This window comes from Centroberyx gerrardi, chromosome 10, assembly GCF_048128805.1.
Source record: "Centroberyx gerrardi isolate f3 chromosome 10, fCenGer3.hap1.cur.20231027, whole genome shotgun sequence".
NCBI lineage: Eukaryota > Metazoa > Chordata > Actinopteri > Beryciformes > Berycidae > Centroberyx > Centroberyx gerrardi.
The window spans coordinates 17,208,731-17,233,044 of record NC_136006.1 but is presented as its reverse complement, the minus strand read 5'-3'; the positions used below and the strand labels follow the sequence as shown (position 1 = coordinate 17,233,044).

Below are 24,314 nucleotides of genomic sequence, written 5' to 3'. Positions count from 1 at the left end.
CATGAAACATTACACCACACATGTTCACATATTTACCCCCCTCCCCGTCCCCAAACACACATATAAAATTTATGAGCCATCACGGCCATCAGTGGCCATTATTCATGAAGCGCACATGTCTCCCTCAACCCAGCGCCTTCCACACACAGCCATGGGTGAGCTGCAGTCACCAGCTATTAGCTGACAGAGTGTATGTTTCCCTTGTTAGATAAGTAAACGGCGAGACCACTTTAGATGGATTTGCAGCCTCAGATCTCTCAGTCCCTCGAGAATGACCATTATGGCCATTATGGCATTTTTAAGTGTTGTTCCTTTTGCCGTGGAGAGTGTGGAAAATCAGACTGCTTCTCATAAATGGTGTTTTGGCGGCTCGCCCCACTGGAGCAGCAAAACAACAACACTTAGCATTAGCTGCAAACAGGCACATCTGTCAGCAATGAGCCTGGATGTAAGATTAGGACTGGATGGCGTTATTGACTGATCAGAGCTGGGAGCCTGTTTGTCGTTCAGGACTCAGGAACGAGACTGGAGAGTTGTGTTTGTGTGTGTGTGTGTGTCTGTGTGTATTTCTTTGCGTGTGTGTCTGTCTCCTGTGTTTGTCTGTGTCTGTGGGTGGGGGCGTGTTTGTGTCTGACATGTATGCCTATGCACGTATGAGTGTGTGATGTTTACGTGTGTGTGTGTGTCTGTGTTTGTGTCTGGCATGAATACCCATGCATGTCTGAGTACGTGATGTTTGTCTGAACGTCTGCTGCTCTCCCGATCAAATCCAGCTGATATCTCTCTGTGCAGGTACCTAAACAAGCGAGGCTTTAGACATTTTACCCCCCTCTTTTTCCACTGAGGGTCCCAGCTGTCGGGAAGATGTCAGCGGTCTGGTGCGTTGGCGTGCTGACAGGCCGTGTTCACGTGACGGCAGATGTTGAAGGATGGAGGGCGGTGATGAAGCAGGGCCAGCTGGAAGGGTTTCGTGTGATGGAGCGGTGAGAAACCGCGGCGATGAGACACGGGGTTCACCCTCATTTTCTCGGTCACTCTGTCTAGCTGTCTGCCTCTCTCTCTCTCTTTCTCTCTCCCCCTCTCTTTCTCTCATCCACTACGCCAGCTTGCCTGCACTCCTCGTGTTGGTCTTAATCAGCCTCCTCATTCACACGTTGGACGATTTGAGACGCTTTGACAAACAGGATCCTCCTGGAGTGTGAAGTGGCTGCCACCCATTTCCACTGTGGCCCATTGTGGCTGTGCTGTGTGCTGCGCTGGAGGGGCACACAGGATGGAGCTCAGCGGTGGGCTTGTCCTGGGCCCCCAGCCTGCGGGCCGGAAGAGCGGGGCCGTGGTTCAGTGCCGCTCTGAATGGCCCCTGAGAGCCCAGCGTGATGGACAGTCTAGGGCTGCACACACTGGCTCTTTGTATCAGGGCTTTTTGGACTCTCTCTCTTTCTGTCCCTCTCTCTATTTCTCTCTGTCTCTCTCACACTCTCTGTCACACACACAGACACACAGGCGTTCTCACACAAACACACTCTTTCTCTCCCCTCTCGCCTCGTGATCCTGATGTGGCAAGTCTAGCCTCTGCAGTAAGGCCACAACATTGCCTGACACTGTCATTATACGCAGTAAGTTAACTTGTCTGTCTGTCTCTCTCGCTCTCTTTTTCTATCTCTTTCTCATCCCCACCCTCCCTCTCTCATTCATGTGGCGATGAGATGACGAGTGGCGAGTCTTGAAGTGGCTGGAGGTCTAACCAGGATATTAGTCAGGGACTGGGACCATGTGAAAGTCATCAGAGAGAAAAAGGGCCCAACGTGATTTTCATTTGTAGCGCTCCATTCAGAGCCAGTGGGATCCATTTTGTATGTTTGTTGTGTAGAGAGCCATCAGCTCCCACTGATATCCTCTGTGGAGGAGGGTGACTTTAGGAAATCCTGGACTGTAATAGCCTGTATACTATGAAATCCAACGCATTACACTTAGAGAGAACAGCCTGAGCTGTGCTGCGTGGCAGGTTTACTGAGAGTTGCTGTCTGTAGAGTTGTCGCTACTGCTCAATGGCCAGCCGACCTTATTTGACTTGGTCCGACCTTATACTTCTCAAACACACAGTACAGCATCCCAGATGATTCCCTGTCACTTGGTCCATCTAATTGGCAACATAATCCATTATCCCCTTTGAACCAAAGTTAGTCAGTTAGAAGAAATGAACAGGAAAGGAAGGGGGATTACATTAAAAATAGAAATGACTTGGACAAAGAATACTACAATGTTTCTCATAAGTGAAATTTCATTTTGAGTTTGATCATCCTGCAGTCTAGCATTGATTCTGAAGTGGTTAGCCTTCCATAAAGTAGGAAGGTTATATGATGCAGATTGTGTGATGACTCACATGATATCTCACAGACCCTGAGATTATTTCAACATCCCAGGCCCGCTTTGAATCCATCTACTGAGTGAGTCTGATGGTCCAGACTAGCATCCCTATAGGACTTTGTGTAGGACTGCTGAGGATTTGTGTGGCGCTTTGATGTTGTTTCTGTCTCCCTCCATGTCAAATACCAAGACTGAAGCTTTTACAGTGGCCCTTTGTGAATAGAGAAGTATTCTTGAGGTTGCTAATAGTTAAAACACGTCAGAGGGTCTTTCCTTGTGCCAGCGTTGTTTCAGCCAGCCAAGACAGAACTGTGCTAACCAGCCAGCATGTCCACTCCAGCTGTGAAAACACCACCTTGGATTTATTGAGTTATTAAACATAACACCCAATCAGCGACACAGGACCTCTCCATTGAGAGAAAAATATCTTTGTTCACCACAGCAGTATGTGTGTGTTGGATGTGTGTTTGTATGCCATAGTAGACCGATGTTTAACAGTAGTATTCAGAGCAGCAACGGTGTATCACTACAGTGCAGAGGGGCTACAGAGATCACATGACAGCATATACAGTTACAGTTGTTTAACCAACATTCTCAGACTGGATGGATAGATGGCTTGGAAAGCAGGTCACTACTATGGAGTGGACACTAATCAAATGGATTGGTGGCTTTTAACCATGATGTACGTTTTCTCTCTCTGACTGGGCCCAGTTAGAAAAGCATGGCAGATGTTGACATATCAGTCTGACCTTCTCTGTGACAGGCACCAGGGGAGTGGGGTAACAGGGTCAAGGTGATGCTTTAATGCAATCCAGTCTGGTGGTATAGATTCCCTGTATGCGTTAATACTTCAGTTTTGATTTATTTAGCTTTAGAGATGACAGATTGTGTTGATGACAAATGTTCTCATTGTCAAAGGCAATAAGATCCGGGCTGTCAGATACTGACTGTCATGATGATATTATGGCATCCAGGACCATGCTGTCTGCCTGCAGACAGTCGATCTAATGGGAAATGTGATGCATTTCAAGGCAGGGCTTGAAACTAAACAGACACTTAATGAGTTGGCAATCATGCTGCGTTCCAGCCGTGACACGTCACACCTGATTGTGCTCAGCTGAATTCATATTAAACCAGTGTGACTGTTGTTATTGCCTCTGTCACTCATCTGCCCATTTATTACTAGAGAAATTTTGTTACGGAGATAAATCTTTACCACGCTTGGCATATGGAAAAAAATTCATCTCTTCAGGAGGGTGAACTTCATCGCCAGAAAAGTATGTTGTGAGGCGGGGGAAACAACCTTACATGACTTCAAACTGTGAGAGTTAGTGGATAGTGTGCCAACATACAGTTCAGCCACCCGGATCAAAAATACCTGACAGCGACATCCACTACAAAAGCAGCTCCTCCGTTGGATGGACTGTATTTACTTTGTGGCTGGGCTCAATATCCTGTGGAGCTCTGTGCTCTGACTCCAGCCCACTCACCCTTCCCGACATGTTCATCAGAGAAATGTGGGCTGCGGTAGAAGTTAGCCTCTCTGCTGTGGGCACACTCAATGGGTTGTGGTTAACGTGCTGCCATGGCAACTCCTATTCACCCACCCTGGGACAAAAATGTTTTTATCCCCCTGTACTACACAAAGAGTCAGGATGAACCTTCTGACTGCAAAACCATTGTCCTGACAGCAATATATCTGTTTTAATTTCCTCTGCCACAGCAAAGAGCTCAAACACAGATGAACTTTCAGGATTCTCGCCTCATGCAGGAAGCAAGCAAATAGATAAGCATCTCTGAAGCATCTCTGCTTGCTCTGATACAACTGCAAATTTGTGTTGAAATAATAGAGGCTCATACTGTCTGCAGCTTCCCAGTTCACTTATTTTCAACTTCCTAGTATACAAGAAAGAGCACAAATAGAAATGGCCTTATTCTATACATATTGAACAGTTGATTAGTCATTAGACATTTTTTACAATGTTTTTTTTTAATTTGTATTATGTGTTCCTTGATGAATGTGTAAAGTCACAAATCCCTCTATGGTAACTTGTGAAGATGAGGAAGGAAGTGATGTATAAACGGCATAAAATGTTCTCTTCTTATGTTGTTGGTCTGGTGTAATAGCTGTTATGGAAACTTGGGTAATGATAATTTCCTATTTGCACTGCAAATGGACCCTGTCATGTCATCTCCATTACCCAGGCTACAGTCAGGTAATGATGATGCATTTTGCATTGTTGCTGTGTGTGAATATAGACACACGTCTCATTGAAAAGCACATTGAAATCAAAAGATTGTCAGAATCCACAGGCTGCTTGCTATGAATATAATTGGTACATGGCCTATTCTGTGAAGGTCAGTGCAATTCTTTCAAGGCCAAAACAGCGCAAATTGGCTTAATTTGGAAGAGGCCATTCTGAAACACTTGTTTACAATATTACGTATGAGGTATACAGGCAAGAACCTCAGGCATTGACCAGGATGTCCTATAAATCTCAGCCTTGTGCTTACACTCCAACATCCTGCTAGACACATGTGGATGTGATTGGAAGCATATTGAGGTCTGTTTACATGTGTCCACAGACAGCTCACTGTGGTGACTGGGTCTATATCACAAGCCATATGAATACATTGGAGTAGACAGACCCGTCTGGGTCACTTCATTCTATCATTGCGAGTTGCCATTGATTTCCATTACAGCTTGGCCGACACCCATGGCTCTGACTTGTTGGATGGCCATTAGTGCGCTTTAAGTGTGGTGATGAATCGTCAGATAAAATGGTAATGGCTGTGTAGACTGTACAAACTCAGCTGCACACAGCATGCTATACTGAATACTGTACTGACTGGTACTGCACATCACACAAGTCTAAAAAGGAAGCAGGCCACCTGACGCGTGACCATGGACAAATGTCATGAAACCTATTTTGATCAGATTTGTTTGCTGTATGTGCATTGTTGCTTTGCAGTATTTAGGGTGACAATTTATTCTTGCTCTGTAACCAGTTAATGTTTGAAACAGTCAGTCCATGTTCTTTAAGAGTCCAGATGAGTAATAAAAAGACCTTTCATTTCATTAATTAGAATTTTTTATCTCATACTAAGTTTCCCTGAGATCACTTTCTGGGTTACAACTGTTCCCAGTTAAGGGCAGAGTGAAACACACTCCCTTATATGGGCATATGTTGACACTGAATTGACTAATATGGCTTTGTAGAGTAAAGAGATTTGGTTCGCTGTTCAGCAAAACCTTGTTTTATCATATCAAATGAACTTACGCTTGTGTCCTCTTTGTATTTTTTCACAGGTTGCTTTGAGTGCTGCATCAAATGTTTAGGCGGGGTGCCGTACGCGTCGCTGGTGGCCACTATCCTGTGCTTCTCCGGCGTTGCCCTGTTCTGTGGCTGCGGCCATGTGGCTCTCACCGGCACCGTGACCATCCTGGAAAACCACTTCTCCAAGATCGCCAGTGACCACGCCATGCTGACCGACGTGTGAGTGACCTCTGCTCAGCCGCACCTCATATCTGCTGCATGGACGGCTGTACTGCTCGCCAATGTCGGACAAACAGATACAGCTGATACCACATCCTGTCAAAACAATACTGTATCCATGTTGGAATAGCCATCCATCAAACAATATCAGTAGTCGTGGGAGAATTTGTTCTCACGTAATCATCTCAATGAACAAAGAGACCCTTAGAGGCCTAAACTCAAGGCAGATAAATCAGATCAATGGAGTTACCGCACACTTTTAATGAGGTTGACTTAATGCAGCCTATTTTTAGCTGATAATGTTTCTCGACTTCACCTTATCCTGGAGAGCAGACCTAATATGGACCTTTTTTACCCTCTATCCATTAGTCTAGACAATAAAAGAGGAATGAGAAGAGACAGGACCAAGCATATGTTTTATGTTGCTGCTCAAGTGTAGACTTGAAGTGCACTGTTTAATTTAAGATGTCTACCAAGGCCGTCTGTCTCTTGGCAGATGATTCCCCCAGACATTGCATCACCTGTTATCTCTGCACTTGGGGTAAGGGGCTCGGTGTCTCTTTTCACTTCTTGGGCCGTCTGTTTGTGATTAATCAGCCCGAGTTACTGATGATTTCAAGATTCCACTCAAAACCCCCAAAAAAACAAAACAATGGTAGGCAGTACTTTCCCCGTCCCTAGCTGCGGTATGTCAAATGCTATTACTCTACCTGACATTTTTAGTGTGTCTCTCCAGGAGTCACGTTGGAGGCTGAAAAAAATGTTACATTCGTTGAATTGGGCTTACTGTGTGTTTAACCCCAAACTGACGGAGAGGTTATGCTTGACATGTTGTGTCGTTCCTTTACAGAATACAGCTGATGCAGTACGTCATCTATGGCATCGCCTCCTTCTTCTTCCTGTATGGGATCATTCTGCTGGCTGAGGGCTTCTACACGACCAGCGCAGTCAAGGAGCTGCATAGCGAGTTCAAGACCACCATCTGTGGACGCTGCATCAGTGGAATGGTATGCTACTGTGACCACCACCCCGCTGTGTTGACCATGATGTTTTAACGCTCCCTATAGCCCGTAACACTCCATGTAAAAGAAAGACGGGAGAAGTGTGATAGTAATAATAAAACAAAAAACACATATGAAGATGATGTGAAGGGGTAATGAGAGGAAAACGAGGATGAGAAGGAGTAATAGTCATCATTATATACACCACCAGTCAAAAGTTTGGACACCTGATTGAATGTACTATGTTTTTCATGATCTTAAAACCATTTTGATGTAAAGTCTTATGCTTAAATGCTTGAAATTTGTTTTTTAGACAAATGTAAATAGTGAAGTTGATGCCTATGTGTGAATTTCTTTCCAAAGCCTTTGCCTTTCCATCAAGGCAAAGGGCGGCTACTTTAAAGAATCTAAAATATAAGATAGTTTTGATTTGTTTAACACATTTTTGGTCGCTGCATAATCCCATTTGTGTTATTTCATAGCTTTGATGTCTTTTTCTATTATTCTAAAATGTGGAAAATAGCAAAAATAAAGAAAAATGCACGTGTCCAAACTTTTCAGCTGGTAGTGTAGGTGATTCAGTGTTATGGTTATCCTGTGGTGCTAACATTGTGCCGTGTGTGTGTGTGTGTGTGTGTGTGTGTGTGTGTGGTCAGTTTGTGTTCCTCACATACATCCTGGGTGTGGCCTGGCTGGGTGTGTTTGGCTTCTCCGCGGTGCCAGTCTTCCTCTTCTACAACATGTGGTCCACCTGTGCCGCCATGAGGTCCCCCATGGCCAACCTCACCAACATCGACACCATGTGCGTGGATGTTCGTCAGTACGGTAAGAGAGGGGCGCTCTGTCCAAGAATATGTTCTCTGTTTTATGTCCAATGTTGTCTTTATTGGGTGAGTCAAGCCCAGGTCGCACTGAGGTCGCTTCGAACTAAAACAGTATTATGGTAAATAATAAATGGAATAGAAAACTGCTGCTATCCTTCCCTTGCTCAGCTCCATCTCTAGCTTTACAGAGGCAGCGTTAAGTAGTAGCAATAAAATATAACGATCCAAAATGTTCACTGGGATGTGTTTTATAGCTTTGATTTGCTTAACTTTCAGACTATGACACTTTAGCAGAGATTTCATCCAAAATCCAATCATTTTGCACATTACTACAGTGATAAGGGACTGCAGGCCATCGACTGAGCGGACTTCGGCTCATTTAGTACTTCCCTCGCTGGGTTTTATCAGGGAATTTGCTCTGTGTAAATGGAAACCTTTGAATCTCATGACTACAGGAATTATCCCATGGAACGCCACACCAGGCAAGGCGTGTGGGTCTACGCTAGGTGACATCTGCAACACCAGCGAGGTAAGCGCCGCTGTCCCATCCAGACACATTCATACAAACACCATCCAGACACATTCATACAAGCGTCATGCAAACGTCAGCAGAGGCCAGCAGAGCAGAGCGCTGTGTGAAATGTCTTATTTATATCAACACGGAATTCTCTATTTTTTTTAAACTGCATAATAACCACGTTTGCTTGTCTGTTCCCCCAGTTCTACCTGTCTTATCACCTGTACATCGTAGCGTGTGCCGGGGCAGGAGCCACTGTGATTGCTCTGGTAAGCTTCCCTCCAGTCTCTCCATCCTCTCCCCTTTTTAGTCCATCTTTGCACGGTTTTGTATCAGTAGATCATGTGTCAAGTGCTCCTCTCCTCATTTCCCATATGGTTTATGTAACCACTCCAAGGAAGATTACGCATAGGCTTTTCCACAGCTCCAATTCCATTTGCTGTTTACCATCTGCTTAGATGCCCCTGGCCCCATTCTTATTTTAGGAGGGATGAAGCAGAGTGCAGTTTGCCCCGGATTGGGCTTGTTTATCGGGCAATGTTATCAGATAGAGTGTCTAATTTCTAGACATCAGAATCATGAGCTTGATCTTAGGGATTATGAAAATTGTAAGCAGGATATTGTAAATAGATATTTTATAGTCTCTCACATTTTCTTATTTGTTACTAGATAGATAGGTTGGAGTATGCCGGGAAATGATTGGTCACCATACTAACATGTTACTAGCGACTAGGGAGTCACTGGCATGTTCTCTTACCACCTTTATTCTGTTCTCTTCCACCAGCTGATCTACATGATGGCTACCACTTATAACTTTGCTGTTTTGAAGTTTAAGAGTCGAGAAGACTGCTGCACTAAGTTTTAAACTGTTTTAAGAGCACAGTACAGTATCTGAGGCTGTACTGAGTAGAGACAGTTGCCACTGACAACAAATGAACTAAAAACATGAGAATAGAAAAACCAACATCTCTCCATTAGTAGTCACATGAAGTGTAAATAGCTGATTGTATGCATCCTTTTAGCGTTTGGTATCCAGGGATATGCTTGTCTGAGGACACCTGATGAGACTTGTCTTCAGAATGGGGTGGTGTATAGTTTTACTGGATTGTACTGCTTTCCTGGGGCCTCGCTTATAGTAATATGTCACCATCAGATTTTATAGAAATGTGCACAGCTAGAAATCCATACCAGTGTCGTTATTTATAAACCTTGAATTTAACGTGAAAAAGTTCCCAGAGCTACGCCAGCTATTGATTTGACCTGCACAGATTTGAAAAAGGCATCAGCTGCATGAGTATCTCTGATAAAAAAAAAGCCTACAGTATTTTTGCGTGCAGTACTACTCGACATTGCAAAATAGGAAAAGTATAAATCAATGGCAATTAGAGCTGAAATGTGTTCATGTGTGCTTAAATTCCTGAGGCACTTATAAAATATAGACGGAAGGTACTTGTGCAGGTTGTTACACGCAATTTGAAAAATTACCTTAAGATTGAGTTAAATATGAAATGAAAACGAGGCTCTTGCTCTCTATTGAGTCTGATTCGGACATAAACTGCATTAAGCCCATTCATGTAAAGCTCTGAAATTTGTCCATGTGGAGAAGGAAGAGAAAAGGTAATTAATCTGATGACAAATAATGAAGGTGTTCTCAGGCTTTATGTTTTTGATAGCCAGATTAGCATTTTGGGTGAGGAAGAATTCTAGTGATTCATTTGTAAAAGGACTAGCTACAGTAGCAAAGTAGCGTTGGCCAAAGTGCCTTGTCCTTACATTTCTTTGTTTTTATTTGCTTAGCCTATTTTTGGTGCCAACTCATGAAACCATGAAGTGTTACACAGAGAATTTCCAGTATTGATTTCTTTTGTCACAAACTAGATTCTAAACTGAACTAAAAATCCTTTCATCAACAGTATTATGGTGATGTAGACCAGGAGACCAGTTGTGTATAGTAGATTTCAAAGTAACTGCACATACCTAGCACAGCACACTGAAGGGTTAGGCCAGTACCAGGGTCATACTTCTGCATGAGGCCCTAAGCCTCACTTTAATTTCTTCGTGTATTTTATAAAAAAGAAATTCTCCTATTCTAGAGTAGGGTAAATGTATTTTTTTTTCTATGAGATCTGATGCTGTTATAGCCTCAGCTATGAAGTTGATGTTTTGTTTCATACATTTTCCTTTATTCATTCAGAAAGTGCCATTAAAGAGCCATTTGTTTTTATTTTTTAACACTGAGCCTGCATGCTTACATTTTTTTCAAATTCTTTGATCTGTTTATGGTTACTTATACTCCATATTTCATATATTTAATTCTCTCCTTAAGTTTTTGAAGACTGTAGCTTTTTCCTCTCTTTCTATACAAAATAAACAATCTTTGTTTACGAAATATCCTTACATGGTCTATTTCTTATCACTTCTACAGAAAGGACATTTTAGAGAATAATGCTGAGGTGCAGAAGAGATAGGATCAGGTTCATGAAACAGCAAACTCTCATGCTATGCACTAACCTCCCAAGTTTTCTAGCTGCCATTGTCATGAAGCTTGCATGCACAACCTCCAGCTCTCTTCCTCTCCTCTCCTCTTCCCTTCCCCTTAAAAGTGCCATTTCTGTAGTATTGCCCATAGCGAAATAGTTACTCCGGTATAGTAATGTTGATAATTGTAACAGTAATGTCTTTTGTCACGCTTGTGTGTAATGTCCTTTGACAAGCTTAACTTTATGTTTGTGTATGTGTGTGATGTAGCTCTGACTCCTGTAGCTTGCTTTGCATCTTTGACATGCTCACCGGCCATCCACCTCACCCTTCTCTTCCAGATCCACTTCCTCATGATTCTGTCAGCAAACTGGGCCTACCTTAAGGATGCCAGTCATATGCATGCCTACCAAGACATCAAAATGAAGGAGGAGCGGGAGCTGCAGGACATCACCTCACGCTCAAAGGAATGCCTCAATTCCTACACATAAGGAATAAACGTTCACGCTCCAAACCCACACACACGCAAAGACACATAGACACTAAGGCCAACCACTGGCGATCCCTCTGGACCAAGAGAACGCTCAGCTAAAATAACCTGCCAACTGCCCTCACACTGTGCAGTACTAACCAGGCTCCTAACAAACTAATGCATCAGTGTTGCTTTCTGCACTAACTCACCAAGATGTGTGTTGGAACCGCTACTTTGTGTTGCATTTATGCTGTTTTTTTTCTTTTTCTTAATTTTCTATTTTTCTGGAGAAAAATAGCTGTTTTGAACTTTGATCTTAATTTGCTCTTTTGCTTTCTCTAGCCCTTTTTTCATAGCCAGTTTTTGCTGGTGAAGCTTGAGACATTGCACTATTCTTATACAAGGCGAAAATGATGAAAGTTTGTTTTACAGTCTTACTCTGTCTTTCTTCTGACCTGTGGTGGCCAGTTTTAAACAAGGGAATGCAGAACATTTTGTAAATGAAGTTATTTTTTTTTTTCTTTCTCAAAACAAAAATGCAGTTTTAATTATACTTCCCAGCACAACATGAAACGCCTTACATGCAAAGCCACATTAGAGGTAATTGTCAGAACCATCAGTTTATACTGACCCAAGGCTACTACTACTTTGCTTTGGCTTTTAATTGAGGGAACATAGAGAGGTGAAATATAATGTGCACTACACTCCACTGTAAAAGCGAGGGTTTTCTTGCTCTTGGTAAAGTATTATCCTTCTTCCATTAAAACATGCTAGTACCTTTAATACTTAAGTCTTTATTTGCATGACCTTCTCAATTTTTAGTGATCAGTTGAGTATAAATAATTGGTTCTAGAATAATCTGTATCGTATTTACTTTAAAATCTTAAAAAATGATACAAAGCATTCACGGCCTACACTAACACTACCTCAGGTGTACACAAGAGCCCATGGAACACATTAACTGGAAACAACAACCACTTCTCCCTCGAAAGAGCAAAGCTGTGGTGGTTTGAATATTCCATTTAAGTCCTGTTAGCATTATGCATCAAACACATGCATGTACAAGTTAAGATAACTGAAAGGAAAACACAGCACACACACCAGGGGCTGTGACATGGCAAATGCTTAATGGACCAAAATACAGTATTATAGAATTACATTTTCAAGCATGATGGCATAAGAATATCTTGCTTTCTAAATGTGGACTGCTGCCAATCTTAAAATAAAAGTATGTTCAATGCAATTCATAATTTAAAATGTTGAGAACTTTGTGGTCCTTTTGTATTAATTTAGGCGAATTAAAAAACAATGCTTGCTAATGTAGAGAGCCTCTGATCCCTCATATTGTTCCAAATTAACATTTGTGATGAACGATTGTTAGCTCGTTATCTATTCCAGTAACTGTACAATATGATCAAAATTGCTTGATTTAGAAAAATCTTGCTATGAAACAAACTGTAAAAAAAATGATGTATGTGCTTTGGTACCATGGCAAATCCTATAAATTAAATAGATCTAAAGAACACTGTTTAGATGTGAACAACGTAAATGTGTTACAAGTCAGGAATTTTAGTGATGTTTTGTTTATTATTATTGGAGATAAAACCACTTAAAAAAAAAAAAAAAGAAAAAAAACCTTTTTTTCTTAATTCTCTATAATTGCATCTGTTTTTGATGTGCAATTGTCATAATACTGACATAATTATTCATGTAATCTTTTTTCTGTTAGACAAGAGTTACAGGGACATCTTGATGTTTATTTCTTTATTGCATGAAGAAAGCTGTTTCTGCAGTGATACAAGTGATGTACAGTCATGTATACTGACATCAATAGTAGGCAGTGTTTGCCTGTTTCCTTTTTTATTTTCTAACTGAATACAAATTAATCCATTCTATGATTATAGCCGAGTAGTAATAGATGTTTTATAGTTTTTCTTTTATTCAAGTCAAAAGTATATGAATCCTATAGTATTTTGTTACCGACCTGATAGTATACCCGTATTTTCTATGAGTGTCAAGGGCTTCCTCATCAATTACCGATGCTTAACTCTTCACAGAACTTTCAAGTAATTACAATTACTTGCAACACCACTTATCATTTATATAATTGGATATTGCAATCTACATGGTAGATTCAGCCAAAGTATATATGCCATTGCAAGTCTCATTTTGGCCAGTGTTTTTATAAACAAATATATCTGAGATATTGTAGTACAGAACCTGCAATGTACTGCGTAGGACTGGCAGCCACAGGTATGCAGTGGCCTAGCAGAATGATGGCAGATGTACAGTAAATGATGCTATGTACACCACATCTCATCTCATGCTGTGTTTCCTGAACCAAAAAGTAAAGAATCAAGGCTACCTATCAATCACCAGGAGGACAACAATCCAGCATCCTGTCTGACTGGAATACCCTATATGACATTACTCAACTGGCCTGTTGACTGTTTTTATGAAAAGACAAATAAAACATGAACTCCACTCTGTTGTGGTGTGGTTTCTCTTTTGCATGATAGATCATTTGAAAACTGCAGTTGTGTACAGTCATGAATCGAGAAATTGACACGTCAGAGCAAATCGAAAATAGGATTTATTCAAACATATGCAATTGATGAAACAACAAAATATGGACAGTGTCAAGTACACATATTGGAAAAGACTTCCAAGTAAAAGCTTTAAATATAAAAGGAGAAATGCTTCACATTGGTAAAAACAGTACAAGAATGCAGAAGTCTGTTCAATTCATTGTTTCTGTATTAGCACTTTGGGACAACCAGCTCACCAGAACTCATCATCCACTGCCTCGTGCGAATATGCTGCAATGCTGGGGAGATAAAGAAAAGTTCATTAGTGACAGCCTATAGGGACAGAATAAAATAGTCAATTATTTCTCAATCATATGGTCCTCAGACAACATTATTACAAAACACATTACAGCATATCAAAGACTAGGAGAGCAAGAGGCAAGAGGCAAGAGAAAACTCAAATGTGTTTTTCCCCATACCCCAGAACAGAGTTTATATTTTGTCAGAAAAGCCAGAGAAACGTTTATCCCACCACTAATTGTGTGATGTCAGGCTGATGTACAACTCTGCTGAGAATAAATTGGAAAAAGATGCAAAACTTGACTGCAATCCCAGGGGAATCTTCTTGGGATATTTACATATTTTCTGATTCAAATCAGTCATCACTGCTAGAAAATGGGGATCATTTGAGTGTACAACCTCACACAAACAATTTATGCATCCTTATCCCATTAATTGCCTAAGGAGCAGTTCAGGGTCATGCATTTTGATGCTATTTAAAGTTAAGTGTTTTGGTTTTCTGGTTTCTATCTTTGGATGTGTGTTGTATAGGCTCACAACTATTAACTGTCCTACACCAACAGCGTAGCATTTGAATTATTAAATTGAGTTGTATTATACATGCAAGTAAAACCATAAATCCATTTTCTCTCTAGCCCTGGAAACTGTTTTGAGTTACCTGTCATCTTTCTCCTCAGACAAACTCTTGGCCTCGGGGCTCATGTGTTCTGGCTCCTCTCTCCCGGCGCTCTGACAAACAACAGCAAATCACACACTCGGTTTAACACACATGACTGCTGCTCCAGATCTGCGATAAAAACAAAGCTTTTCAACAGTTAAGCGAGAGCTGCAGAGAAGAGTGTGTGTGCGACTAACCTCTGCACGTTGCTTCTCTCTTGCCTCCAGGACCATCTTCATGTATTTCTCCAGGGGATTTTCACCTGCAGACTTTTCCTCACCACTTCTCTCCTCCTCTTCCTTCTGCTCTTCATGTTCTCCTTCCATAACACCCTTCTCCTCCTCTTCCAGTCCAGGTTGCTCCATCTCTTGCAAAGTCTGGTCAGATAAAGATAATGTAAATCTTGAATTCATCATTCTACCTTTTCTCAGTTAACATAAATATAAAAAGAGGATTATTAGAGGAACTTGGTGGCAGATAATCATTACCATCTCTTTCTCCAGTCGCTCAAGCTCTTGCAGTTCCCTTTGCTTGGCTTCCTCTAGCTCCCTCTGCCTTTGTTCTTGTCTCTCTTTCCTCTCTCTCTCCCACCTCAGCTCCTCATCTTCTTCATCTTCTTGCCTGGCAGATTCACCTGGGGTTTGTAGGACTTCTACAAAACATACGGGTTGACTTAAGTCAAATTATTTAGCAGTGACTTCTCTCCATTGTGGCAGCAATGTACTCTAGGCTGGTAAGCATGTGGCTGCAATGTGAGGTGGGATACAGTATGAGAGATCCATGAGACCCATGGTGTAGAGGAGAAGATGGACATCTTTTTTTGGTCAAGGCTCAACCTGAAGATTTTGCTTCAGTGATGGGAGGCCTACCAACTCACCCGCCTGGCCCTGCATGTGTATCTGGGTGTCTGGGAGGTCCCATGGAGCCTGTGGGGGAGGGCCAGAGGGGCCGTCAGGGGCCTCCTCAGAGAGAGGGATGGCCGTGTCCAGGAGAAGCACTGGAATGTGGCTGGGCTCTGGAGGGAGACACACACAAAGAGACCTTTTATGCTGCACCATAATGCAGCAGGGCCAGAGGACCAGCACAGAATACATAATCAGCTGCCCTTCATCTTCACCATTGTGCGGGGCCACTGAAAGGACACTTTGGAGGCCAGTCACACACTCATTAAAAAACAGGCATTCCAAAATCCAAAACCTCCATAACAGATTTACGCCATTCCGTTACTGTTAAAATTAGTCAAAGTTAATGGAATCCGCGAAACACATCAAAACAAGCTTTTTCGATACTTAACAGCACCAATAACGAAACTATGAATGCAATAACTGTGTTTGGGATATTTTGTTCGGACACTCACTTCGGTTCATTACACTTTCCGCACCTTTGCTCCACTGAAATCCTAAGATGCTTTACGTTCTTTAATGTGAATTATACAGTACATGTATAATACTGATGCACCAAACACTGCTCTGACAAAGGATTTTACATTATTCTGTGAGGATTAATACTGCTTAATAACACAATCTAATCAGTTCCCATCAAGAGAGCAAGCCCGGCTGGTAGAGTTTGTTTGTTCATCTGAGGCTACAATCCCTGCTTCCTGGTTTGAGACAGAACAGGAAAACCTGCAGGTGCTGAGCGTTAAGGATGATGGATACCCAAAGGGCTTGTCATCTCTGATCTCATGTCCGACAGAGAGGGCTTCTGTCATACTACATGCACCAGAACTATAAATAGTGCTTTATAGGCCAGCGGATTAAAAAAACGTCCTTTTGATCATAATTCTGGTCAAGAGTACTTAAATGTCAAACACAATGACATGACTGAACAGCTTTGCCAGTATATCAGTCATATTTCCATGTTGTATTTGCAGTGGCAGATTGGATGACATCCAAACTGGGTCTCTCAGGTCAATCCCATCAGATCAAAGGAGAATGTCACAGTAACATGTAAAGTACAGTGGAACAAATGAATGAATCCAAAGAATTATGATTAAATGAACACTTCTGAGGAAATAAATAAAAGGCGAGACAAGCTGCCATACAATCTCCTAAGAGAACACAATCAAGTACCATTTTAATGTAGTGTTTTTCAAATAGTTAAGGAGGGGAAAAAACAATATACACATAATCAAATATCAGTTTAGAGTACCTGGCAGAGTGTCTGTGAGATCTTCAAGGCTTATCTTCTCAGGCTGGGGCGAAGACTCTGAGCTGGAGAAGACTTGCTGCACCTGTGGCGGACTGAAACGAACAAAGACACAGATAAGGGCATTAGTGCTCACTGTCCCTGAGTAAAACTAATATGTTGCACTGTCCTTGCCAAAGCAATGCCAGATGCTACCTGGACTGGTCTCGTGCTGTGCTCTTGAGCTGAGGACTGCGAGGCGGGCTGAGGTCAGAGGAGAAGTCGCCCGAGGATGCCACCTCGCCGTGGGAGACAGGAGGGGACAGGAGCCGTTTCTCAGATGACAGCTCAGGGAACGGCACCGGAGACACAGCAGCCGCTACATAGGGGCAGGGAATTTATGTTAGGGGAGAAAAGATTATGATCCAAAGACTGACATGAAAAGACCTGGACTGATTGTTTTGAATGTTTAAAATACTCCTAAGTTCTGCAACAGAACACTAATATACACAAATATACACAGGCAGCAGTACATGAATGCTGACAATGTGAAACTCTTTCACTGTTTATTTCTTGACAGTTAAAATGAGTTGGTATATCTAATCTCTTTGAAGTGATTTGACAGGATAAAGTATCGTCTGGAGTACCTTCAGCAAGCTCTGTTTGAAGCTTCCTCCTGGAGGGAGAGTGGGGGGTGGAGGAGAGGCGTCTGGAGGGAAGGGAGCTTCCATCCTGGGGGTGTCCGTCTTCTATAAACAGAGGCTCAGCCAATGACTGGAGACCGTGGTCTCTGACTGGGCCTGACGACTGGGGCTGGTTGTGGTCTTCAGAGAAGGTCACTCTTGGCTGTGGAGTTGGTAAGGTGTTTCTAGTGTCGTAGGGGGCTGGGGAGGGGGTCCTGCTGCGGTGGGTGGGATGTTGTCGTTGGGGAGACAGTGGTCTATGAGAGACTTTAGGTTTCTGGGGTGAGAGGGGGCGAGAATGGTGAGAGATTTGTTTCCTCGGAGGAGAGTCAGGGCGATGTGAAGGATGGGCTCGTTGGGGGGAAAGTGGTCTTGGGGGAAGCATGTGTGAGATGGTGGCGTGCACTGCCCTCTGCTGGTAGTTCCTGTAAGCCTCCTCCAGGGTCTCGGCCTCCTTCTCCAGTTCACGGATCCGGGCCTTGGCTCCAGCCACCAGCTCCATGTCAGAGTCTGGAGGGCTGCTCTGAGCCCACTGACTCCTGTGCCCTCGCAAGGGTCCACCTGCTTCACAAACATCATCATAACCCACCCTGCGCTTCAGCAGAGCCCTATCCACATAGATGTCAGGGGGAACCAGCTTGTCAGTGCCAAGCTCCAGTACTGAACGATCCACAAGAGAGGGCTTGGGGTTACGCAGCACTTCATTTTCAAGAGCTGCCACCATCACATGGATCACACACCACAAACGAAAAGAAAGAAGGGAAAAAGGAAAAGCAAAGAAGGAGAGTTTTAGGTCTAATACAAAAGACCAACCACCATAAAAGAGCACAGATCTGAAAAAGGATTTGTAAACGGATTTCTAGTGCACCTAAACCTTAGGTGCAGATGCTACTGCTGCAATGTGGCTTCTTTTCCTTGTTTTGAATCACATTTAGTACACTAATTGAAAAACACTTGAAGGCAGTATGTTTGAAGTCTTCTAAATTTGTCAAGTTCACTTTTAAAAGATTAGAAGTTCAGTAGAAAACATGACCCGGGAAAAGAAGCCAGTTTGTGAGAAGCAGACTATAAGGATGTCTAGACAAGTTATGCATCATTGCCTTTGCAATGTGTAGAGGAACCAACATGGTTCAAGGTGACTGATCATGTCAAGCCGTGGTGAACATGCACACCCAGGCATGGGGTACCTTGTTGAGTTTGGCGAAGCTGCATCTTGATTTCCTCAGCATGGCTAGTCATCCACTGCGTCTTCTCCTCACACTCAATCAGCTGGGCCTTGAGCTGAGCACAACGCTCCACCTGTAGAAAACAGTAGACAACAGGACATCGCACAAAACGCCACCATTTACACACACTGAGTATGACTCAGTCCAGATCCAAGGCTGAACCCCAATTAAACATGCAATTCTCCAAGATGAGACAGATTTGCTAAAAAGAAAAGCTGACCACATTGTTTCCCACACTCTGTGAGAGGCTATGTTGTGACTGACCTCACACTGGAGCTGTGCCTGCAGCACCTGTTTCTGGTTGTCAGACTCCTCCTCGTCCAGCCTGCGAGCGTTCTGCAGCCTCCGCAGCTCCGTCTGCAAGGCCAGCTGCTCTTTAGACGGCCTGCCCAAATCTGAGAGGGATGTTATCAGAGTCAAAACATGATCTACAGTAAAAGTACAGTACTATGTCACAACATTTGTTGCGACGGGTAAGTATTGCCATTCATTGTCTTATTCAGCAGTAAAATTAACTGATGGAATACTTATGCCAAAAGCACCAGGTGATAACCAGAAGTGAGTTCTGCCATACTGAGTCACTTTAATATCCTTCGATTCATAGCCTTGGCTGTATGGATTTGGCTGACAAGGTGCTCCGAGTCTGATGTATTGTGTTGAGCAGAGCACATGGTGCCCAGCGGTTAATGAAGCCTACTGTTAGTGATGAGGAGAGAGAGGCCCACTGATCCCCTGTCCTGTCCTCTAACAGGAAGAATATTGTGTCCCTCAGAGAGAGGTAAAACTTTGGTACTCCGCCATGGGCAGAGAGAGCCCTCTGTCCCTCCTCGCTGTGCTCCTTTCTCCCCCCCCCTACTCAACTCCTCATCCCACCTCCCTCCCCGGTTTCTCTACAGAGAGCTGTCTGCAAAGCTACAAACACAGCACAGAGGCCCCACATTGACAGGCGAGACACATTCAAAAAGACTCCACTGAGCCAGAAGCAGTTGGACAACCAGCTTGAATGCTTCACACTACAGTGCATCTCCAGACAGCTCACAATGAGTCAAGGCACAAGCCCTCTGAATGCAGCAAAGGAGCTGGACTCCTCTCAGTTAAGAAAAAAAAAGAAAGGTTACAAATGTATTGGTTTTCAGGATTTACAAATTATAAGAAATAACTCTCAGGAATTAACTGACTTTCCCTGTCTCAAAGGAAGCTGTGGTACATTATCACAGACAGCAAAAAATGATTTTATTGGTTTCCCAAGGTAATCTGGATATGGAGGGAGAAGGCAGAACATAATGAATCCTGGGACGTACTTGGTACCAGTAGTCACTCCTCACCTGCGTGGAGGAGCCGATTCTCCTCCTGGGCCTCCTCCAGCTGTTTCTTTAGCAGACGCAGCTGCCCCTGCAATTCCACTTTCTCTCTCTTCAAGCTGGGATAGTCGCTCATGGTCTCCAGTCGTTCCCTCAGCAGCTCCTTCTGTTGATTCAGCAGAGAAGCCTGCTGCTGTGATGTGTCCAGCTCAACCTTGAGAGAACCACAGGAGATATGAGGGAAGCAGGAATAGTAGATCTGAAGCTTAAATTAATATTAGGCTACATTGTATACAATTATAACAGAATCATATTATATTGAATGATCAAAAAAGTGGTGAATTCAACCATATTATGAATTAGCAGGAACTACTGTGTCAAAGGTCATGTGATGAGAGTGTACTCAGCAGGCACAGTGCTGGATGAATAGCGCTGTCCCATTTACCTGCAGCCGTCTCAGCTCAGAACATGCTTTACTGTGCTCCTCTAATCTGGCATTAATTGCAGCCGTCTCCTTTTGTATACGAACAGTTTCCACTGAGAGAGAAACAGAATGTAAAGATAATACCTAAACAAGGTTAGCAGCAAGCCTGAGGCAGTAATACTGCATAAATGAAAATACACACCTTTGTTTCTGTTCTCATTTTCTGTTAGCTTTTCTGTCCTCCTGATGAATTCCTCCTTCAACTCAAGCTGATATCTGATAATTACAAAGAAAACACAGCAGCTCTGAAACTAAACCGTATGGGATGGGATATGGCTAACATGATGCAATCAACACAACAAGATCTTGAAAAACCAAGCCTCTTTGATCTAATATGGAATGGTGCAGATTTAATAACCAAGCCATGTGTCATCTAGTGTTGGAAAGGCAGTGTATCGTTTGGTTGAGTGCAGATCGAAGCTGCTTTAATCTGGTTGACCTCCTATTGAATATTACTATATAGTCCTGGTTGCGGATAGCCAGCCACACAATCTAAATATAAACACTACAAGGTTGCATAACTGAAAAGGTGATAGTTCTGTGGCAATGACGGATGATAAACCTGTTATGACAGAAACCCATTTATCACCAGTCCAAAAATTACATGCATGCCCACTTTGGGACCAAAATACATGCAGCACCAACATTGAATGTATGCCTATTTGCTCAATTTTATCCGCTAAGACAAACAAATACTGGTCAGACCCGCAGCAGCATTACATCTGCTGGAGCACATAACTCATGATGTGGGAACACCCTCATGTTGATGCTCATTAGGTTTGAAACACTTTGCACTTGTATGCACTTTGTACATACAAGACATTGAGGATCTTTTATCTTGGCCCTACACAACAGTGACATCTTCTGGTCAAAAAAAGGCCCTAAAAAGATCAACAGCCCAAACTTGTGAGGTCATGTGAGCTGATACAATGGGCAGAGGGTGCCATCAAATGAGAGACTGCATGTGTGCAACCAGTGGAACATTCCTGATTGTTGGTGATATTGTGCAGGACACAACCTGGACAAATAAGATGTTCTTTTTTCAACATCAAAATACCTGGAAAGTTCATTCTTCAGCCTTTGGTCGTATGTATCCTCCATAGTCTTCACTGCCAGCTCTCTCCTCCTCAGCAGCTCTTCGGTCGTCTTGACCTTGTCCTCATGAATTTGGCAAGTCCTGTTGTCATTATACTTTCAGTGAGTAACACTCTCTACCAACCAGTGCTCGCCATGAGGGAGAACGGCAATCATATGTTCATTGTAATAAATGGTATGAAATGCTCTTACTTGTCAAAAGCCTCCATCCTCAACTTCAGCTCATTTTCTCTGTTCCGCAGTGTTTCAATTTCTTTCAATACTGTTTGTCTCTGCATGTAGACATTCCTTTCTTCAATCTAAAACAGAGAGAAATCCAAATAACTCAATCAACCATTTCCCTCTGGGTGATCTGCTAAAGGTTTATCATTGGAGAATATTTTTTTGGACAAAGCATAGCATCAAATTAACAGTAATCTACCTCTTGTTGTTTTTGTAACCGATCGATGGCATTTTTCTCCCGGTTCATTAATGCCTTTGCCTTCAACTCATGAGTCCTCTCCATATCTTGTCTCATCTTCTCAAATTCTTTATGAGATTTTGCTTTTTCTTCCATCTTCACCTTGGCGATTTCCACATCTTTAAAATGTTGCATCTTAAGAAACAAGAAAGACACAATGTTGCATAAAGCCCACATAACTAATAGGAAAATTTAAAAAATCATATACAGTGTAGTTTCAGTCAAGCAATCTGATTGGTCAAAGACATGTAAGCCAAGAACACTCTCGAGTATACTTGCTATCAGATCATATCATATATCATTTTACAAGTAATTTTTGATTCAAAAACGTAACGGAGAAGCCGCATACCTTTGTGCTCATTTCTGCTTGCGTCTGCGCTTCAATTTCTTTTCTATACGCAGCCAGTTTAGATTCGAATGAGACCCATTTGTCCCCCCTGTAATGGAGGCTCTCATATTCCTTATCGATCATTTTCATCTTGTCAACTGTGAAGAGAAAAAGAGCAAGAGAATACGGTAATGCTTTATTTTCTGGGTCCACAATTTCCTTATAATTTCCTAGAAAGGAACTGTTAATTTCTTAGGAAGTTTCCTGGAAAGAACCATGAAATTATGTAGTAGTTATATAGAAAATGTAAGCAGTCTGGTGGAGTTGATAACATACTGTAAACTTCTAAAAGAATTTCCTGGAAAGAACTGAAAAACTATAAAATTATTTATTGGAAAAATAATAGGCAGAGGCCAATTATCAGAAGTCATTATTCATATAATTATATCATATAGTTATTTGTTGAATTCTTAATTAATTTTAGTTCATTTCAAATTTTCTATATAACTACTACAAAATTTCATGGTTCTGTCTTGGAAACAAGAAATTGGAGGAACTTACCAACTACCAACTACCATTGACCTCTTTCTCTATTTTCCCTATAATTAGTACATAATTATACATACATGCTTTTTTCCAGGAAACTTCATAAGAAACAGTTCCTTACTAGGAAATTATTAGGAAATTATGGACCCGGAAAATAAAGCGTTACTGAGAATACTATTGAAGGTCACAAGTGTGGAAAATAAGCGGTCAATTTGAGACATAATTTTGTCATACCAAGTGATTCTCTATAACTGGCTATGCTCGTGGTCTGAGTGTCAGCATCACAGTGCAGCTCATGAGTGTGTTGGTCTGTTAGTTGTGTTAGAAGGCTCATCAGGAAACCTGGAGGAGGAGAAAATATTTCAGGGAAAGGACTTAGGGGCCTAGTTAACAGAAGCAGTATGTACGCCTGAAAAAAGTAGCAAAATGCTGTGCTTACCTTTTTTATCTTTCTCTTTCTTTGATGACTGTGAAAAGAACAATAAACATAACTCTGTTATTACCAAGACTTAATTCTATATAAACTATATTCTACATTCTAAATCACAATACTCATTACCAGGGATCTGTAAAGTGCAGATTCAGGACTAATTTTCATAAGCTGAAGAAGGTCCCCTGTCGTGAAAACCTGCCAAGATGGATTAGAGCAACTCAGTTACTATTGAGAAACATCTATATTCATCTGAAACCATATTCATTTCAGTTTAGGCTAAATTATTTTTTGTTATTGTAGTCACACTCACCTTGTCCTTACACAGGCCACTTTCAGGGTGGAACACAGATAAAGTGTACTCATACCCAGAGGTCCGTAGGTAATCAGCCACTATACTGTTAGAGGCTGAGACCAAAACAGACTCCGATTTCACAGGGACTGGCCTGGGAACTGTTTCTCCTCCACTCAAAAGTGGCTGCTTTAACTCCTGGATAAGCTGGTTACGCAGCTGTGTCTGGGTCAGAACAAAGTAAAAGAGAACAAAAAAGATGGAGACCAAAATCTTTCCAAGGCAGACCAGAGTAGACATAGGCTTAGAAAATCAACAGTAACATAGCCTACTTACTTTCAGTGTGTCAAGCACTCCTCTACTTTTGAAAGTTTGATAGAGCCTCTTCCTCAGCTCGTCTGGGGATAACACCTCTTCCTTGGCCGCGGACATGATGGTCGTGCTTTCTCTCCGAGGTTGGTCCTAATAGAAGAAAAACAAAAGCAGACAACAGTACAGTAGAACTGACATAGTCAGCTGTGGAACAAGCACCTCCGCTTTCGACATCAACTGACTCGTCTTTCTTACCTGATTTTATTTTAGCATTCCTCTACCAACTTAACACCAGACTTAATAGCCATCTCACAAAGGAAAATTGCAATTAAGCGGGTTTATCTGCATTTTGCGTTAGTTACCAGCCTAGTAACCAGCAAGCGTCTCT

The 24,314-nt window shown here is 42.3% G+C and overlaps 2 protein-coding genes across 7 annotated transcripts in view; one reads left to right on the top strand and one right to left on the bottom strand.

The window, feature by feature from the left end:
• gpm6bb (glycoprotein M6Bb) overlaps positions 1 to 13,634 on the top strand; it is a 31,740-nt gene extending 18,106 nt beyond the window's left edge. For 2 of the 3 annotated variants that reach the window (XM_071926995.2, XM_071926994.2), the window contains exons 2-7: positions 5,678 to 5,864; positions 6,715 to 6,871; positions 7,522 to 7,690; positions 8,145 to 8,218; positions 8,410 to 8,475; positions 11,026 to 13,634. In XM_071926995.2, the coding sequence (XP_071783096.1) occupies positions 5,678 to 5,864; positions 6,715 to 6,871; positions 7,522 to 7,690; positions 8,145 to 8,218; positions 8,410 to 8,475; positions 11,026 to 11,175 (803 nt within the window). In that variant the 3' untranslated portion in view covers positions 11,176 to 13,634. Of the gene's footprint in view, positions 1 to 5,677; positions 5,865 to 6,714; positions 6,872 to 7,521; positions 7,691 to 8,144; positions 8,219 to 8,409; positions 8,476 to 8,990; positions 10,596 to 11,025 lie in introns of those variants that run through there. The other variant, XM_071926996.2, reaches the window with a different exon arrangement.
• Positions 13,635 to 13,758: 124 nt separating this feature from the next.
• Positions 13,759 to 24,067, bottom strand: ofd1 (OFD1 centriole and centriolar satellite protein). Of its 4 annotated transcripts, none has more exons than XM_071927072.2 (22): positions 23,951 to 24,067; positions 23,636 to 23,839; positions 23,452 to 23,520; positions 23,332 to 23,359; positions 23,127 to 23,234; positions 22,368 to 22,504; positions 21,980 to 22,153; positions 21,751 to 21,857; positions 21,521 to 21,640; positions 20,606 to 20,679; positions 20,425 to 20,516; positions 20,004 to 20,193; positions 18,943 to 19,073; positions 18,640 to 18,751; positions 17,417 to 18,166; positions 16,986 to 17,148; positions 16,794 to 16,885; positions 15,520 to 15,657; positions 15,131 to 15,294; positions 14,840 to 15,019; positions 14,643 to 14,713; positions 13,759 to 13,983 (listed from the first exon to the last, which is right to left on the bottom strand). In XM_071927072.2, the coding sequence occupies exons 1-22, from the start codon at positions 24,044 to 24,046 to the stop codon at positions 13,938 to 13,940; spliced, it is 3,246 nt and encodes a 1,081-aa protein (XP_071783173.2). In that variant the 5' UTR covers positions 24,047 to 24,067; the 3' UTR covers positions 13,759 to 13,937. The 4 variants fall into 4 exon arrangements, 3 of the variants coding, with proteins under 3 accessions (XP_071783173.2, XP_071783174.2, XP_078142166.1); XM_071927073.2 differs by having other exon boundaries at positions 17,417 to 18,016; XM_078286040.1 differs by having other exon boundaries at positions 17,417 to 18,013.
• Positions 24,068 to 24,314: the final 247 nt, after the last annotated feature.

Excerpts from the sequence above, each read along its gene's own strand:
- ofd1 (XM_071927072.2), bottom strand. The coding sequence starts at position 24,046 with ATGTCCGCGGCCAAGGAAGAGGTGTTATCCCCAGACGAGCTGAGGAAG. Across the intron at positions 22,505-23,126 it reads CAGTTATAGAGAATCACTTG|TTGACAAGATGAAAATGATC; the intron begins GTATGACAAAAT and ends TTCTCTTCACAG. Across the intron at positions 22,154-22,367 it reads AAGCAGAAATGAGCACAAAG|ATGCAACATTTTAAAGATGT; the intron begins GTATGCGGCTTC and ends TTGTTTCTTAAG.